The sequence below is a fragment of the Gasterosteus aculeatus genome, chromosome 2 (assembly GCF_964276395.1).
Source record: "Gasterosteus aculeatus chromosome 2, fGasAcu3.hap1.1, whole genome shotgun sequence".
NCBI lineage: Eukaryota > Metazoa > Chordata > Actinopteri > Perciformes > Gasterosteidae > Gasterosteus > Gasterosteus aculeatus.
Genome location: NC_135689.1, coordinates 3600787 through 3620301, shown reverse-complemented (window position 1 = coordinate 3620301; position 19515 = coordinate 3600787). Strand labels below are relative to the sequence as shown.

At 51.9% G+C, this 19515-nt stretch overlaps 1 protein-coding gene across 3 annotated transcripts in view; it reads right to left on the bottom strand.

Moving 5' to 3' along the window:
• The window catches only part of LOC120828854 (cadherin-4-like), a 154930-nt gene extending 139705 nt beyond the window's left edge, over positions 1 to 15225 (bottom strand). For all 3 annotated transcript variants that reach the window (XM_078086313.1, XM_078086320.1, XM_040192508.2), the window contains exons 1-2: positions 14845 to 15225; positions 13492 to 13603 (exon numbers count right to left, since the gene is read on the bottom strand). In XM_078086313.1, the coding sequence (XP_077942439.1) occupies positions 13492 to 13603; positions 14845 to 14901 (169 nt within the window). In that variant the 5' untranslated portion in view covers positions 14902 to 15225. The remainder of the gene's footprint in view (positions 1 to 13491; positions 13604 to 14844) is intronic.
• Between the last annotated feature and the right edge of the window lie 4290 nt (positions 15226 to 19515).

Genomic DNA, 19515 nt, shown 5'->3' with positions numbered 1-19515 from the left:
CCCCCCTCTCTCTCTCTCTCTCTCTCTCGGCGTGAGACAAGTGCAGCCACCAGAGAGACACGCAGACGGCCAGACTGACCGCCCATCCACACGTGGAGACGAAACGATGAAGTCGACGCGTTTTGACAGAGAAGGGGGGAGCGGGGGGGGCAGGGGCAGGGGGGGGGGGGGGGGTGTAGAGAGAGAGAGAGAGAGAGAGCGAGCGTGCATCGGGGCTCCAGACGGTCTGATCTGAAAACACGCCGACAGTGCAGGGGCGGACACAGGCATCCCATTAGCCTTTGATTCTAAATGTCAGTGTCTCCACTGGTCTGCTTCAGCAGGCTAAACCCCCCCCCCCGACCCCCCCTCTCTCCCCGAGACCCCCACGAGACCCACAGTGCAGAAATACAAACAGATGCAGATGCGGAAAGAGAAAACTAATATCCTGTGGGATCTTTTACAACAAACATTTGTGTCCCTCCCCCCCGACGGTGAAAATCTGTTATTTCACAACAGATTGAACTGGATGACTTTCTCCGTAACGGCGACATTTGCAGTCTTTCCAAACTGAAACAAGCTCTGTCGGTACGGAGCTGGCAGCTTTCAGGTCGCCCTGCATCAAACAGGCCTCACTAGGTTCTTGAAGTCCTGATTAATTATCGGTGTGTATTCGATTGTATTATATATTATATTCGCGTGTGCACCTCATGTTTATGGGGGGGCCTCGGCCTTGAGAGTGCCCCCCCCCTCCCCGATGCCTGAGCGCTTTGTGTGTGACATTTTCCGAGCAAAAAGGCCCGAATTCAAAGAAAAAGCATCTCAACACAAATTCTCCACCTCCCTTCATTTTACGGACCCAACGAGCGGAAAAGTACCGCCCCGCCGACGGAGAGAGTTCTGTCCCCCCTGACGGAGAGAGTTCTGTCCCCCCTGACGGAGAGAGTTCTGTCCCCCCTGACGGAGAGAGTTCTGTCCCCCCTGACGGAGAGAGTTCTGTCCCCCCTGACGGAGAGAGTTCTGTCCGGGCGCTCCGCTGGCTGGAGGTCAGACAGGCCGCTGGAAGGGGAAGCAGTTATCTTACTTGAGCTCAAAGCCAACCGGCCGCGGAGCGAGCCCTCTAAGACTCGGCCTGTTGAGGAGCCTCGGCGATGGAAGCAAACGGACGGCGAGGAGGACGTTTCTCGAGCCAACCCGGCCGCGGACCGATTTATACGCTGTAATCGGGCCAAGGGAAGCTAACCGGTGCTGAAAAGACTCGCACAGCACGCTGCTGGCATGCAAAAGTATCTCTCTCCGTCTCTCGCTCTTTGCAGTAATTGCATGAGCGCTGTTTCTGTTGGCGCGAGTAGACGCAATTAATTGGACAATAAAATCCCATTATCAATCCCATTTGCATACACCCGCCCCTAAACAAGCCCCTGCTCTTTTTCACAGTAACTCTACCACATATTGCCAATAGCAATCCCTAATCACTCTATTATAAGCCGGGTCTATTATTACCCTTTAATAATTGTGTTGTGTTATTATACACACAGACATAAATATGATCAAGTGTTTATATGCAGAAGACGAAATTGCAACATATTTAGATCCACATTCAGTCCACTTCCATCCAAACGCTGAAAAGCCTCCCGTCCCCTCCCGTCCCCTCCCGTCCCCTCCCGTCCCCTCCCGTCCCCTCCCACCCGGCAATCAGCTAACCCTCCCTGGCTTTGGTTTACCATCCCATTGCACACATTCCGCACAGCTAACCTCCTTTTTATGACCCCCCCCTCACACTCCATTGAGGTCGCCTGGGTTTTGAGGCAAACCAGCCCACCGTCTAATGTGCTCTGCAGTGCAGCGTGAAGGTCAAACGTTGTCAAAGGGAGTTTCAGGATTCGGGGCGGACGTCAGGTTTGCCGGCGCGGTCGCGGCGTTTTTTTTAGCTTCCGCGCAGTTATTGATAGCATTTTCTTTCCATTTCAGCAGGGACGCGCTTCCTGCACACGCGGTCCAGGGGCGGCGCGGGACGCCGTCTTTAACGACACAAACAGACCCCAAACCAGCTGCACTTTAAGCCTGCAAAGAAATATCCCTTTAAATGTCTTTCATCCATTTGGAAAAAACAGCAACTCAAAACAACATTAGAATTTCACGAGATGCCTTTCAGCTGTTGTTGTTTGCAAATTAGATTATGATGCTGTTAGCAACCTTAAATAGACTCCATGACTCAGATTAAATACATACATGGGAATTAAATCACAACACTCTTAAGCTCAATTACCCTCGATGGAACTCGGTGGGACGAGGAAACCACACACATGAACACACAGAAAGGGAGAAAAGGAGACACAAAAAAGGACAAACAGAGACACGCCGGGGACTGATGAAAAATGCAGGAGGACGGTTGAGCGGTGGCGGCGGTGTCGCGAGGGAATTCACACAATTGTTGACTTCCATGTAGAGAGACAATGAGTTCAGCTTCATTGACTCCTACAGAGGCGCTGAAGCACAGTGATTACCACGGCTCAGACGGAGGAGGCGCCGCCGCCGCCACCGGAGGAGCAAAACAAACGCACACACACACGCGCGCAAGAACCGCTGCAACATTCACCCGAGCAACGCATCCGCCGGCGAGGCGAGAAGCCCGAAGCGGCCTCCCGGTGGCTGCGGGTGCAGGTGGCAGAGGCGGATAAACAACGTAAACAGAGCTGGAACACACCGGCCGAGGAAGTTCGGAGGGGAGGGGGGGGGAAATATGAGGAATGAGAAACCCCAAAAATAATCTGTCCTTGAGTGCCCTCCCACTGCGGCACCGCTGCCTCCGAGAGGAGATAAGTTGGGAAGCGCTGCAGTGAGCGAACAGAGGGGAGAAAAGGGAAAATCAATGATAAGAGTCTCCACTTGCCACAGTGAAGGACTGAGGAGAGACGGGGGGGGGGGGGGGGGGCTGAAGGACGGAGAGGCTGGAGTGATGTTGAGATTCTCACTTGCATTGTTCCTCATGTTGGTGGGGGCATTTATTCATCTACTACGAGGCCCAGTGTTAATTCTATATATTATCATCTAACTTTTTCTGTTTTTCACCATTTTTATCAACACGATTTCCTTTGTTTGCTCGAGCAAAGTTCTCTCGTAGAAGCAGCCTCTTCATCTAATAATACCGTCAGTCCTTTTCCAACGGCGCGTGCAGACGGGGGCTCAATTACTGCCGTCAGAGAGAAGACGACCCCGTTCCTCCGAGTCCGAGATAAGCAAATCCCCTTTTCCCCGCTGAAGATGACGTGAGAATACTCTCGGCTTCATTTGAAGACGTCCCATCAGATAGTTGTAATATATACAACCTCTTTGTCTTCCACCTCGGGTCGCCCATCCAGCGCCCGCGGAATTCATTAAACACCATCGTAAGTGGCTGAACTGATGGACTTCCAATATGTAAAAGACTTTTCAGAGCAAGTTCTCCAGCACAATTACCTCCGTGCACTGGTGTCTAAATTACAGTTCAATATTTAGAACGTCTCCTTATAAAGCCGCCGGCGGGGTGAAAGTCTGCATCTCTAATAAATGCAGTGCAGTACTGTCATGCATAAATACAAAATTTATAAAAAAATAGCAAACAAACAAACAAAAGTAAGTTAGAACGGGTTATTAAAGGTTAAATTGTAAATTAGGAAGAGCAGACCAGGTCTAAGCTTTCACAATAAAAGCCCTTTACTCCTCAAATTGACTTAGATTGTTTCATGAAACAGGAAACTCAAATGCACTGGAACATTTCCTTGAACCGTTGTCCCAAATACGCTATTTATTCGTCACATCCCCCTGCGAGCAAAGGCTTCAACCGCAAACATTATTATGCTAGAAATCCTCAGTGCGGCTGTGGACTCTTGTTTTAACTATTAACTCAATTCTATCCATCTCTCTTCATCAATCTAACACACACACACACACACACACACTACGCGACGTGTTCTGTTAGGCGGAAGGAGTTTCTTTGTTTTTTGGCATAGATTAGTGTTTCAGCTGTGAGGTAAGGACAGACCAATTTGTCAAGCCAGTGCATGGAGCTAATCACATCAAAGGAATTGCTACCCAGGCTAATATCATCCCACGAGCAGGATGCCTCATTCATTAGTCCGCTTCTGCAGGACAAATCACTTCTGTGCTGACGTACACCCGAGCGCCGTCGCGCCCGGTGAAACTCCACACGCGATAAACAACGCTGGAGCAGATGGATTGGATGTGACGTCGCGTTTTACTTCCGTCGACGGTTCCCTTTCGGCCTTGAACGCTTGTGTGCAAATGTGCGCTTCAAAAGAAAAAAACGGATTTTTATTCCCTCTGCGACACGGTCCCATTGAGATCGCGTCTTCTCGGCGAATAATAATCTACCTTCTCAGCTTCAGGAGAGTTTTGCCCTTCAACGCGGCATCATTTGTCTCCATTTTCACTGGCCAGCGGGTTCCACGCATCCTCCTCGGAGAAGACGAGCGCCGCTCCCGGGCCCCTTTTGTGGACTTTCCAGTGAAGGTAAAAAAAAAAAGGCCCGAGGCTTATGCCTCCGGGTCAGAAGGCCGCCGGTCGGCGGGTAGGAAGCAAAACGCCGCGATGCTCCTTTAAATCGCCGTTACTACGTCGCAGCACGTCGAGCACTTTGAGATCAAGGCAACCCGTCAACCGGCGAGAAGCTTTTGAGAAAGTCCCCGTGGTCGGCAGTCATGGACGGCCTTCGTTTGAAAGGAACTACCAGCGGCGCCTTTATGGTCGCTGACATCACGGTGTTTACATCGCCGCCCGTTTAATAATCTCAAGTCAAGTCGGCAATGAGGAAGCGGATGTGTGAAGTTCTTTGAAGCGCCTCTGACTGGCAGCTAATTCAGGCTCAAGCGTGTCGCCTGTCACCTGGCTGAGAACGCGGCGCTCGCCTTCCCCCGCCCCCCCCCCCCGCGAGCCCGGGTCTTTCATCCCGCTCCCGCAGAGTCCGTCTTCATGCGGCTTCTTCCTCTTCCTTCCGTTCGCCGGATGATGGCCTCCAGTTCCATCCTCGCCGACCGCCGCCGACGTTGCGCACACAAACGGACGCACACGCTGAGCTGCGTCCGTGCAACCGGTTTCCTTAACGCGCAACGGGCGAACGCAACCATGAATACCTTGTGCATGAATTAAGCGAGAGGATGTGAGACGCAGCGGCGGCCAATCAGCTCGCGACGATTAGAAATGGGAAAGAAAAAACGAGCTCACCTGACACGAGGAACACAGGTGAGTTTGAGGGCAGAGGCTGAAGGTATCTACTAGCTAAAGGGGGTCAGGGGGCGGGCGGGGGGTCGGGGGTCGGGGGGGGGCTTAATGCATTCTGCTTATGCGAGTCCATTAATAAAAACAACTCGGCATTAGCAACCAGCTGAGGGCCGTGCAGGCGTTGAATTGTACGCGGCGTAGACACCCCGGCAGTACGACAATCATTTTGCCCTCTCTCTGTCTCTCACTCCTGCCTCCCCCCCCAACCACTCCCCCTCACACAGCCCATGGGGGTGTCTCTGGCTGGGAGGCACTTCAGCGCCGTATCTCCCCACGGGTCTGTCTCTCTCCGCCACCGTGGCAAATCAATTCTTAATAAACCATCTGAAGGCTTCCTCCGCTATACCTTTCATTTCCCCTCCTCAAAGCTGCAGGGCAAATTAGAAGAGGACGGGGGGGGGAGCGGGCGGCAGAAGAAAGCGACAGAGAGAGAGACAGGGAGGGCGTTGAGACCCCCCCCCGCCCCCCAACCCAACACCAATAATTAAATTAACAAATGACTGTTCTTAATTAATCAGGGAATTACAAGCCGAACCGTGCATTTGAGACGTGACTGACATGGCGGGGGCTCCCTGCATCTGCTTCTGTCAGGGCTGCTGGTGGTGATGGGGGGGGGGGGCGGGGGAGGTAAAGGGGGGGGGGGGAGACGAGAGGCGGATGAAAGCTTAATAAAAGCTCTCTGAGGAGAAAAGCGGTGCTGCTACCTGCGCTCCTCCTCTTCACTTCCCTCTTCCTCCCGCTCCCTTATACCCGCATCCTTCCTCCTTTACTCACTCTCCCCTACCACCACATCCTGCCCTCCCCCCCCCCCACCTCCCCCCTCCTGCCTCACTACCTGTCACCTGTTCTAAAAACCTATGTTTGCTAATGAGGTGTGATTGACAGCTGGATTACACCATCGCTTTGTAATCCTTTAATCTCTGTATCTCGGCCCTCCCTTCTGGTTCTGAGGACTGTCAGCGATCTAAGAGTGTGTGTGTGTGTGTGTGTGTGTGTGTGTGTGTGTGAGAGAGGGAGGGGGGCACGTGCAATGTTTAATTTCGTGAGACTGACCTCTGCGAGGGTTCGCAGAAGGCCAACCAAGCAGCCGCCATCGCTACTGGACAATGAGGCCAACGAGACGCCAAACCGCCGACACACAGGGGCGTGAATCCGCCCGACCCCGAGCAGAGGAAGTAGTCCCGTCTGCGGCCCCTCGTCCCCCCGACAGATGAGCAAATGCCGTTTTTTTCCTCTCTCCCTCTCTCCCCCTTCCTCCTCCTCATCCTCTGTATCCTCCCCCCAATCCCTCACAGGAGCTTGCTCCCTCGCGGCAAAAGGATTCACTTTGTTTTTGATCACATTCTCAGATTGGGAGCGAGACAACTTATCTGCTTCCCTACATTCTCTCCCGGGCCCGGAGGAGGAGAGCGGGGCCGTTTTATTACCCTTCTTCCTCTGATGTGCCGGAAAAAGACAATAGACCGACAAGCGAGCGGGAGAAGAAAGGACTTCTGGGCCGTGTGCCCTTTTTTCCCCTTTTAAAGTGTGTCGCTCCCGAGGCTGGAAGCGCCCGGTCGGAGCCTCCATTTAATCGTGCAGTTGGACCAACCAGCGTTGGGAGGCCTTTCTTACGCCGAACAGACGGAGGAATGCTGCACAGGAGCTGGCGTTGAGCTTCGGCGCCGTACAGAGCGTCAGCCAAAAGTGTGATAAAAGTTCTCGGCGGCAGTGGCCCGCCGTCTCCAAGAGCACGACGCCTTGATGATGTAAGTGATGGACATGCTGCACGCCTCCAATTCTTCAGCGTCTTATGAGAGGCGAGCCGATTCCAACGCCACAGCCGGTAAACACAGCGACAGATTGCCGTTTACACTCCCGTTGGACGCTTCCCAACGCGGTGCAGTATTTTAAAGGTTGCACGTAAACACACTCGACTGTGGCCTGGATTGTAACCATAGATAGTCATCTTCACTGCAGAGGTGAATGTATCCAATGCTCAGTGCAAATGTTAATCAGAGTAAATGAGAATGTGCAACTTATTTAAAAACTCCATGACAACCATTTCAAATGGGGACCTCACTGTTACCGTGTGATGAATATTCAGATATGTGCGCATTAACTCAACATCAGACTTCACTTTAATAGCAGTGATGCAGAATTGACGCACCAACGTCCCAGCGTGCCTTAATAGTGACTTTGGACATGTGGTCTTGAAGGGACAATTATTAATCAATCTTTGATTGAAGCATGAAACATTCACTAGTTCAACCTTTAAAAAAAAAAACGAGGATTTGATTCCGTTTCGTACTTGAAAATTGTAGTTTGGGATCAATTGAAGACACTGGTAATAAAGCTGCCAATTGAAAGCACAGCTGACACACTCTCACTCAGCATTAGTCTCCGCTTCACATCAATGGGGTTTGGTCATTTTTGAAAAGCTGTTACTTTGAACGTCTTCACCTAATTGCATCCTGCACTCCTGCAGACCAACAACCACTTGACTCGCCTTCCTCGCTCTGCCCAAAACTACAAGGAGATGTAAAGACCTCCAGCCCCCAGCGAGGAAATCAATACGCCCCTAAGATCTATCTCGACACCAATCATCAGACGCCGTTTGCAGAGATCAGAGCTGCTCTGGAAGCGCCTCTGCTAGCGCCTTGTTAGCGGTTAGCCCGGCGAAGGAAGAAGGGCCGGGACACTGTGCGATTCTTCATTGTCTTTGGTTTAATTAACATGACTGCCGCTCTGTTTGTTGACCCCCAAGCCCCTCCACCCCTCCCCCGACTCCCTCCCTCCCTCCGTCCGTCCCCCTCGACTGTGCGCTGAACTCAAGAACTTATCATCAGGGGGGGGGGGGACGTTCACAAGGAGTTCAGGACACAATTAGCGATTAGCAGACAGCCGCGTCTTCTGAGGGGCTCCAACGTTTCATCGTCCCGTAACACAGGCGAGGGATCTGCAAGCAAAAGGAATAGCGCACGAGGCTGTAACGCGCTCGGATTTGCCCCGCCCACATTCTCAGAGAGATCATAGAACGTCTTCTGGCTGATTAGAAAAGTGTGAGAAAGGGACAGAAGTCTTTTAATTAACTATGACGATCTGGAATCCGGGGAATCTCAAGGCAGGAGGGGTGTTTAATTGAGGGCTCCTGAATAGTCAAAATACTGGGTAATCCTCACTGTGTTGGTGGCGTCACGCCGGCTCCGTTTTCTAACGTAATCAAAAAACGCCGCCGTGGACAGACAAAGTCGTGGTGGCCGGACAGCTTGTAGAATCTGAATCCCCTTTTCTGCCTCCTATGTTTGCGCGCATGGATGTTCCACAGCGACCCGAGCACACATGATGCTGCGCTTGCTGCTCGGGGACACGGAGCCTTATCTTACCCGTCTCTCTCTCTCTCTCTCCACAAACAGCCTCGATTTCCCCCTCCCTCCGACAGTATCCCCGCTGAAGGACATGGTCAGTGTGACACGCGAGCGGAGGAGGAGGAGGAGGAGGAAAACAGCCTGGCGGGCTTATCGTTATCCAGCTGGCGTAATCCCCTGTCCACCACGTCCCGGCGAAGGGACAGCCCCGGGAGCGCCTGGGCCGCCGCTCCTGTTGACAAACTATTTCGCCAAAAGACAGCAGGGGCACCTCACAGCCGCCACCGCGGAGTCCTAATCTGACATCAACCACAAGAACAACAAAAAGTCCTAACCTCACACAAAATGGGCAACTGTGTAGGTGTGTGTGTGTGTGTGAGACAGAGAGCGTCCCCTTGCCATCAACCCGTGCAGACCATCTGTGCATTAAAGAGGCAACCTATTTAAAAGGGCTTTAATGTCTTCAGAAGGGCCGTAACCCCGGTCCTTGTAGGACCCCAGAAGACCCATCACACCCAGGCAGGAGGTCTCTTAATGTACCGAGCAGATGACAAGTATGCAGAGTTCTCACACACACACACACACACACACGAGCACAACTCAATCTGCAGGAAGTCCGCTCTCCCCCTCCCTCGCTCCCCGTCTCCCCTCTTAAAACCAAAAAGGAGCCGAGATGTCAGAAATCTCATTAAAAGTAATGCCCTCCCCCTGCCTCCTCGCTCGTCTCCTCCGCTCTCCTGCTTTCTTTTCTAATGACCGGCTTGGAAAAATAAGAACCTGGCCGACGGCCCGCCGGAGCGCCCGGCCCGCCGCCTCGGAGCACTCGAGGCGGGGACACATTAAGTGCTCGGCGGCGTGGGGTCCCCGCGGCCTCACAATGTTAATCAAAAGGAACTCCTGCAGGTGGAACACCTCCCCCCCCCCCCCCCCCCAACAGAAACCACTCATGGTCTAGACCTTCACGGGGTGAGAAACGCTCGGCCGCCTGACTAAATCATCTATACGAGCCTCTCTGGGAAAGCCAAGCGCAGTTCCTGAAAGACCCCTGGACACACACATCGGGCTCCAGGTTGCGCGTTAAGTAAATACGGGTCAACCCGTTTCTTTGTGGCGGCTCCCCGAGGTCAGATTAGCCTCCGGCCCACCCGGACGGCATAAAGCGGCGCCGTGTCCGTCAAACAGTCAACATCTCCAACAGGCGGGAGAGAGAGAGAGGAGAAGGGTTCTTGCTGTTATTTTGCATTATTTCAGGAGATCATGTTCGTGCAGGGGCGGCACGGTGGCGTGGGTGGTTTGCCCCGTCGCCTCACAGCAAGGAGGTCCTGGGTTCGAATCCGCCCAACGGCCTTTCTGCGTGGAGGCTGCGTGTTACTCCGGCCTCCTCCCACAGTGCACAGACTGGGGATCAGGTTGATTGGTGACACCGTAGGTGTGTGAGTGTGAATGGTTGTGTGTCTCTGCGATTGGCTGGCGACCAGTCCAGGATGGACCCCGTCTATCACCTGAAGTTGGCTGGGATTGACTCCAGCCCCCCCCCCCCTGTGACCCTGTGTGCAGGATCGGTGGTTTGACGATGGATGTTCATACAGGAGGGAGGCTGCAGCCACAACACACGAATGATTCTGAACTACAAAAAGAAGAAATTGCTTTGAATGTGGTAAAGAGTTTATAACGAGTAGAAACAAAGAGGGTTATGTAGGCAGAACAGGGGTAAAGGCCATATTCCATCGACCCAGATAATATTGTGTATTGCGAGATTTGGGCCAAAAGGTAAACAGCAAATCAAAACTATCTAATTCTATTTGAGCTTCGTAGTGGACTCCGGTCCCCACGTCACCGCCACGCCGAGCCACTGAAGTGTGTGTGTGTGTGTGTGTTGGCACAGATTTTGGGTAAAAGGGAGGTAATTGTGCTTGAATTCTTCACATCGAAGGCAAAGGGTCCTGTGAGTTTTTTTTGCAATATTGAGCCGCCACCCCCCCCCCCCCCCCGTGAAATATAGTTAAACCTCATTGGAATTTAAATTCTGCGCTTCAAGTTGTAAAATGAAGTTCAGGGTACAAAGCAAACAGAAGCCCTGCTAGTGGATATTTGGGGAAATCTCCTCAAACCTCACAGAAAAGCTTCTCGAGCCGAGTGAGACTCATCACCCGGGGGCCTCCCGGGTCCCTGCTGAAGGAGATTTCTTTATGGGGGGGGGGGGGGGGGGCCTCCTGGTGGGCGACAGGTGGCACCCAAAGGGGGGGGGGGGGGGGGGGGGGGGACGGAATCTGGGTCAGAGAGGGAAATGGCATCCGCCGCGTTGCCGTCTGTACTGAATGGCAGCATGTGAGGACGCAGTCACAGACATTGATTGTGTGTAAGAGGCCGACTGTGTGTGTCTTGGGATGAGAGAGAGAGAGCGAGAGAGAGAGAGAGAGAAAGAGAGAGAGAGAGAGAGAGAGAGAGAGAGTGCATCAGAGAAAACGTATCTATGAGCACAATAGCGATCCTGAGGCCGGCCAGGAGGGTTGAGGAGAGATATGGTCACCATGATACAGGCATCCAGGCCATTCAGCTGAGGAGTTGCCCGAGGGGATCACATTTTTTGACTGAAGCAAAGACCCCCCCCCCCCTCCCACCACCCACAAAAAAAGATGACTGCAGAGAAAATGTGAGAAGCTGCACTGTGGACGTCAGCGATGTAATAGCTCAGGTACCGACGCGTCCAAAGGAAGCACATGGGGAGTTTAACAAATGGCTCTTTAAATCCCCCCTTAACTCTCTCACACACACACACACACAGTGTGCGGAAAGCACAGCCAGTCAAAGCAAAGGTAACCCAAACAGAGGTCTGCAGAGTGGGCCGGCTGAGCTGAGACCTCCATCCCCGGGCTTTAAGTACCAGGAGCAAAATCCGCAGCACGTATTTAATTCATTCAAATACTTAACCATTAAATGATGTTAACTACCGAGCTCCACTCTGGCAGCTCTGCCTCCACGCCGCGAGCGACTGCCCGCGACGTCGTCATTTAATCTGTGCCAACGTTCGGCCATTTGTGTGAAGTTCTTACAATTGGCATATTCATTGGTTTGGGGGAAGTCATGGTGGCCTTGACCTCTGACCTGCGCATTCCAATCAGACACCAATCGACACCATCCGACCCGAATGCCTCCAAGATATGCGAGGCGTATCTTACAGCGCCGTCATTAACTGCGGCGACTCGGTTTTCCTGACGAACAGAGAGCGCGAATCGGTCCGGTCGGCAGGAACGATGCGGCGTGCCGCGCTCACATCGAGGGGCCGTTCGTTGGACGCCGTCCGCCGTCCGCCTAAACACCCGAGACGATCCGAATGAGCAATCTTTACCGACGGGAAAAGGAAGTTCAACCAGGAACAAAGCAAAGGACGGTCTCGTGGGAGGGCCGAGAGCGACGAGCACGAATAAAATCGAGACGCTGGAGAAACGAAGAGGAGAGAGCGACGCGCTGGATGATGGAATACACAAACGGTCGAGACCCCAAAACCATCGTCCCCATCATGGCCAAGGTCCTAGTTCTGTCCTTCCCGTTATTCCCCCACCGGCACATACGTGTGTGTGTGTGTGTGTGCATGAGGGGGGAGTCATTACTCCTGCCCCCACTTGATGGTTTTGGGTTAAACAACGTTATTATTAAAGCCTTTCCAGAGTAGCTTCCTTCCTCCCTCCGCTGACACGCTTACCAACTATAAATCAACCGCCTGAGCCCTGTAAATCACACACGTGTGCGTGTGCGTGTGTCTGGCCACTGCAGCTGTGAGAGCAGCAGGAATCGCTTAATCGCTGACCCAATGGTCCAAAATATGTGACCGAAGTCTGTTTTTATGAGTTTAGTGAGTGTTTGTGAGGCCCACGTTGGAACGTCACACCAGAAACTTCTCTTGTTGGTGGTGAACCGAATCCTCAACAGCCGAAACAACCGCGTAGGAACCTCGGACGACCAGCGCCCATCTGAACGGAGACAAGCTCGTCTCTCGGGAGACCCGAGCAAGAAGCACACGGCTCTCCCGGGCGGCAGCGACGGCTCGTTGTGTGATGGTTTGTGATTGCGTTAACGCCCCCTGCTGGCCGGAAGGCATCGCTGCCCGGCGACGCCACTCAAGTTAATGAAACACCGCAATCAGGCCGACGCCCCCCACCCCCAGAACGTGCATCGCTCCGGCAAAAAGAACAACACCGACACCAGAGAGGAAACCAGCCTAGAAACAATACACTGAACTTGTGCGTTCGTGTGTGTGTGTATGTGTGTGAGAGAGAGAGAGAGAAAGGGGGAGACGGAGGGAGGGAGTCTAGACAGCCGCATCCCCACCAGGTCTCCTCCCTTGCTAAGGAGAGTGAGACATTTACATCGAGCCGCTGCCCGGAGACACTGCCGACCCACAAAAGAGCTATTGTGCGCCCACGGCGAAACAATACAGCTCAGCTGAGCTGTGAGGGAGGAGAAGGAAAAAAAACAAAAAGAACACGGGGATCAATAGAGAATTGCAATTAGCCCACATCGGCAGCAGCGGTGCCAGATCAGACGCAGGATGTCGATTCCGTTTCCTGCACTATCGGGCCCCTCCAAACTCGGTGGGCTCGCCGTGGGACGGAGGCGGGACAAACGATGACGACGGCGATGATATTGAACAATGAGAAAAACACATTCTGGAACTTCGGGAGGAGCGTGAGGGGAAAAAAAAAGGCACGATCCGTGGCCACGTGGAAACATCTGACGAGATGTTCGAACGACCACGGCTACAGCCGACCGTTTCGAAGAGGCGGCTCCCCGGTTTCCCAAATTTCACAGCCGCACTTGACCACAACACCCGACGGGCGTCCGCATGGACCCAAAGCGTTTCCCTCCGAGCGAGGGGAGCTCTTACCTTTGCGTATGCCCCGGCCTCGCAGTACATCCCTTGAAATCAGCAGGGAGTAGAAGCTTCGAGAGAAGCCGGGTCGGCAAGGACCTTCGGAAGCGCGCTCGCCATTATTCCTCTGGAGGGAAGGGAACACAAAGCAAGACATCGATGAACATGGATTCCATCGATTGGTCGCTTCCTCTCTGGCCCTAAAGCCCGGGAGAGGAGAGGAGCGGCGTGTCGTACGGAGGGTAGCGGGAAATCTATTTCATCAACAAGTCCATAGACGGCATTCTAGCGGGAGAAGGCGCATGGCTCGGTAGACACACACACACTCGGACAATATCAGATTTAAAAAAAAAAAAAAAAAGGCTTTGCATGTAAAGAAACCAGCCAATGACGTGAGGGGATTCTTTAAGTGTAACAAGGGTTAAGTGACACACAGAAAACAGCAAGAATGCAGCAGAGGTGTCTTATCTTTAATGTGTTTTACACTGCGTGGTGGTGTGTGTGTGGTGGTGTGTGTGTGGTGGTGTGTGTGTGGGGGGGGAGTACAGAGCTATGCATGCGTGTGTGAGGCGTTTGTACTGAACGGCCTGCAGAAAACTTTGCCCCCGACATGTAACGTTCACTGCTGGTGGAATTGATCTGACCGCCTAAACAAGTGCGCAGCAAAGCACACAAACACACGCGCAGACACACACACACACACACACACTCTCTCTGGAGAAGAGGAGGCACAACGCACTCTGCTCTTCCCCTATGGGGAGAATGAATAACGGGGGGGGGTGGATGTCTGAGCGTGGTTCTGCTAGAAATCCGTGAGAATAAAGGCTGCAGAGCCGCAGAGAGGCGCGTTTCACGCCCGCCGGCGCGCACTCCATTCTCGTGTCACCGATCCAACGACGAGGGGAGGTTGGAACAGCACCTCGTAACTTTAAAAGGTGAACTTGTTGTAGGCGGATGCTTTTGGGGGGAGGGGGGGGGGGGGGGGTCAAAGGGGCCCCACAGAGGGAGAGATTAGAGATTAAGCTGAAATAACCCTCACGGGCACATTGGTTTGATGGACACTATGAAGAGGCGTCATCTCGAGTGGTTCGGAAGCGCTCGGAACTCGGGTCGCGTCGTGAAAAGCCCGCTGACGGGTCCAGAGACGAACCGGACGAGCGTCGCAGGCGGACTTTATTTAGAACGTTCAGACCAATTGGCGCACCCGCGGAGGACCGGGGCGCAGCGCCGCGCGCCGCTGCGGCACCGAGCACCGACACTGGACCACCGGGCCATGCACTCCAAACTCAAGCCCCCTCACACACCTCTCCCACTCTCACAACTTGCTCCAAAAGCATTCCCAATAAACGTCAGCGGAAGAGATCTCACCCAGAACGAGTCCAGCAGAAGCGCCGCAGTCAGAACCAGCGCGAAGTCGCTTCTCATCGTGGCGAGCGAGCGAGCTGCCTGCACGGGGAACCAAAAAATAACAGCGGGTAGATGCGTACTGACGCTCCGGTCTATGGCGCGAGTTAATTCCCCTCCTCGTTACTCGTCCCCCTCACTCCCTCCCTCTCTCCCTCCCTCCCTCTCTCTCCCTCTCTCTCTCTCTCCTCTGCTGCGCTTCCCGTCGCTGTTGCGCTGCGCTGCTGCTGCTGCTGCTGCTGCTGCTGCTGCGGCGGCTCGTCCCCGAGTTCTCCTCCCGTGCGCGGCTCTCTCCTCTGCAGGTAAGCGCCACGCTCAGCACCGAGGCGCAGCCAGCGTCACTCCTCGACCCCTCCTACCGCCCGGTGCGGGAAAACTCCACACGCGCGCACGCAGGCACACGCACTTAAAGCAACATTCGTTGGGAGGCAAATGAGCGCGCCTGCCTGGTGTCTTTCCGAGGTCCCCCTGGTACATATAAATAAATATAAATATAAATATGAATATATATATATGTGTGTGTGTGTTTTAAATCCCTCTCTCCTCGTGGCGCCTCAGAAGGCTTCAAGGCTGCGAACGAAAGGCTCTTTTAAACCCGACCCGGAGCCTCCATGAGCGCGCATGTGCGGCAGAGCCGTCAACAAGCAGGCGTGAAAAGTTCCCGCGTCGCCTCGACCTCTGATCCGTGCATTGTTGGATTGTTTGACAGGTCACTAATCGGGAGAGACCCCAACGGGCCCGTCTGCTCTCCATTACTGTGACGAAGGAGCCCCGCGAGATTCAACCTTGGACCGCGGTGTAGTGTGCCACGTGACCCGCAGGTGAAGGTTGGAGGGGAGGGGGGCAAAAAAAAAAAACATGCTATAATCCCCCCCCCCCCCCCCCCCATTCCCCTCTGAGCTCCATCTTGATCACTGTGAGACCACTTACTTACGTGTCATCACGTTGATGGGTTCTTAAGCTGGTGTCCGTCAAAGCCATAAAGTGTATTGAGCACCAGACAACACGTCTAACACACAACAATGAGCAGCACAAGATGTACGAGCATCTGGGCATTTGGGCAATAATTGGAATGATGAAATGTCATCTCGGTCATCTTCTATCCACAGGAACAAATTGATGAACCTCGTTTGAATTATTTTTCGGTTTGAAGTACTCAAACTTAATAGACGGGAGTAACAATCAGTCTACCGCACTGAATAAAACTAGGTATACTTTGTGTGTGTGTGTGTGTGTGTGTGTGAAACTGAAGCGCTCATAGGAATACAGAACTAGATGTTGACCCTCAGTCTGCTTTGGGTTTGGAGCTTCCGTATCTTTCAATTTGTGCCATTTGATCCCTCCGTTTATCAAGTCATGCCCTCTTTTTTTTTTTGTGCGGGGACCAAGTTAATCGTGTTGGTATTTTGATTATGACTCCGGCTTGCTTCCAATACTCAGCCAACCCTTTCTTGCGTCTGAGTATGAAAGGGAAATTTCATCAAAAGACAATCTGAACAAAGGTCAACTTGAAAGCTTTTCAAAAGGGGAGCCCTTCGGTTTTCCCAAAAGAATTGTCGTGTGACTAATAAGAGGTTGACGAGGCCACGTTCGAGTATTATCTGATCAAAACGACCTCTGACCATTAGCAGTTTGTGTGCCTGAACCAGCATCTCGCGGCTGCATGAAACCTTTCCCTTCAAAAAAAAACCCAGTATAATATGGAGGTAGGCCTGTTAGATCCTTTAGCAGCTAATGGCCCTTATATTCCCCTGCCTCTGATTGGCTGACTGGGCTCCCACTCCCCCTCTCTCTCTCTATATATATATATATATGCCTAGTGAACCAATGGGCTTTAATCCTATCAAAAAGAGTATGACTCTGCATTAGTGGGCAGCTGCTCAGCCAATTTCCTCTGTATGACTTCAAGGCATTTTACCACCTCTCTCATCCGTATCCCTCAGTCCCGAGGATGAGCTTCAACACTTCTCTCCACTCCTTTTTTATTATTGCTGATGGGCTCTGTGACATGGTTTGGATTCTTGTGCTGTTAAATACTGAGATTGGCACGTGTCCGTGCCTGTGTGTGCGGCCCAAAGAAGGATTTAACACTTTAGATCATTAAAAGTGGATGTTTTTGGAACAATGTATACGTTAAGTGAGATGTACGGTCATTTTCTCATTAGACTTCTACTACAACCACAAGCGGCCACAATTATAATTCGATTTTTTCAAATGACGCATCCGTGCAATGGCTTTACAACCATCGTGTGATTAGCCAAGTTTCAGCACCTACAACTGACTAATAAAGATGTTGGCATGGTTTTAAGATATTTGCACTGCGCTGAGACAGAAGCAACGACGAGCATTGAAACGGTGTTGGCACAGTCGGGCTGGTTTACTCAGGCTAGCAGGTAAAAGGCATTGTTTACCTTGACGACGTGTTGGAGAAGTGCCCGTTCACACAGCGCACTAGAGCCTGTCATTTGCATCTCCTCATCCAGCAGCTCACCGTGGCGGTTTCCGCTTTTTCTCTCCCCGCGTGATAGATGTTTGAACAAATCCGCTGAATATATTGTTGTTTGGACAAATCTGTGTTGAGGAAAAAGCATCGCTCACCACGTTCTGCTGACGTCGCCCATTGGTTTGTGGAACGTTTCTCAGTCGCTGTTTGTTCTTTTGGAAGCAAATGCGAATTGAGCGGGTGGAGCCAAGTGACACTGAATTCTGAGTAGGACATTCTTAAATGACCAAAGATGTTTTCGTCAAGCAGCATTGGACGATGGGCCCCGTTCCCGGCAGCCTTTTTGACAAGTCCTTGCAGGGTAAACACGGGTGCCATTAATAACACTAACTATAGGTGAGCTCTGGGATCGTCCATGCCGGCTCACTGGAACGGCTGTGACACGCTAAATGGAATGGGACCATAATTCACATCATCTATTACACCTGTGTTTGCCCTGCAAGGACATGTCAACATGGTGACTGAGAAAAGGGGCACAGCACCTGGGAAAACAGCTCCGAGATAGGGAATTGAATTTTGGTCTCAGCCGTGAGAGTCAGTACAAGCACCATCCACCCACGCTGACCTCCATCAGCTTACTGCTGTGGTCACTGGCTTGAATCACTCATTCCGAGTATCCACAGGTCAGTTGAGCTCGGGAAATACACGAGACCCGTTTACAAGGTTAACAGACCAGCATTCGCCTATTTTTAACGCGTATAGTTATCACGCAATACTTTTTTTTTAGAGCTCTTATTGTCTTTCGTCACAAACACCTCCTCATCCTCCGTGTCAAGAAAACGTAGGAGATGGTAAGAACCCCAAATGTGTTTATCTATGAGCAGAGGCTCTTTGTAGGTTTGTGGTGTCAAGATGAAGATTATTTCAGACCCCCACCCATGTCCTCCACCCTGACTACCGGCATTCTCGGCCTTAAATGGAGTGCTGCTGAGCTACTTGATAAGTTCCATGTCATTTAGCTGATGCTTTTATCCAAAGCGACTTAGATTGTATTTTTAACCCATGGCTTTTTACATTTTTGCCCGAGGAGCAATTAGGGGTTCGGTGTCTTGCTCAGGGACACTTTCACATGGGGCAGCTGGGACTCAAACCGCCAACCTTGAGGTTCCCAGCGCACCCTCTCTGCGCCACAACGACCCTAACAGTTAATGATATCAAAATAATATTATTAGTTGTGCATGTTTTCGTTCAGATAAAGCAGTGAACAACCTAGCTAGCTCAGCTAACAAGCGACTGTTAACAGCTGTCTAAGCTAGGTTAGCAACAATAGCAAAGCGTATAGTTCAGAAGATGACACCATAACTACCTGTTCTCAGTAGTTAGCGGTCCCCTCGGGTCTGCGGTTTGATATAAGCTCCCATTGGACCCATTCCGAACTACTGCTGCCCGTGTGTCCAGGAGAATAGAAGACAACCTCCACGTAGCAGGCGGAGCGCAGGTCTCTGCCAGCGACCCAGCACACACAGTACCGGGTTCCAAGAATCTGAGAATGGAACACAGCTACCATCATTCATCATTCGTTTACTGCAACATTTGCCAAACGATGAAAGTAGATTTCAGATTTGCTGGTTTTGTAAGCCACGTTCTTAACGGTCAACAAAAGCACCTGGAAGGATTCAACCGCCGCTGCTCCGGCAACGACAAGTGACCTTTTCATTGACGTCCAACCGCCAATGTCCTGTATTGCATCACCTCCGGTCAGCGGAAAAGGACGTGTGCGTTGATTTTCTGTACCGATTCCATTAACAGTATAAGAAAAAGTAGTATCAGTATTATTTGCTTTGGACAGGTCTTTGTAAACATGGCAAAGAAAGATTTCCCAAACACGGCCTGAGAACGTTTCCTGCTGCAACTTTCAGACTGCCAGGGATGTTAAGTAGGGGCAGATTTTCAAGTGTTTGGCAGAGTTTCACAGAAACGCTGTTCATTGTTAGGCTGCTAAGGGAGCATCAGCCAAACAACTATTATACAGTAATAATGTGGAAAATTGTATTTAATAGCTGTTCAACAACAACTGAACAAAAACTGGTGATTTGAAGGAATCTTTTTCAGCTTTTCTATGCTACCAAACCGCGTTTTCGTCTGCAGTTACAGGGACTCTTAACAAGTATTTATGCTTAATATATTTACCA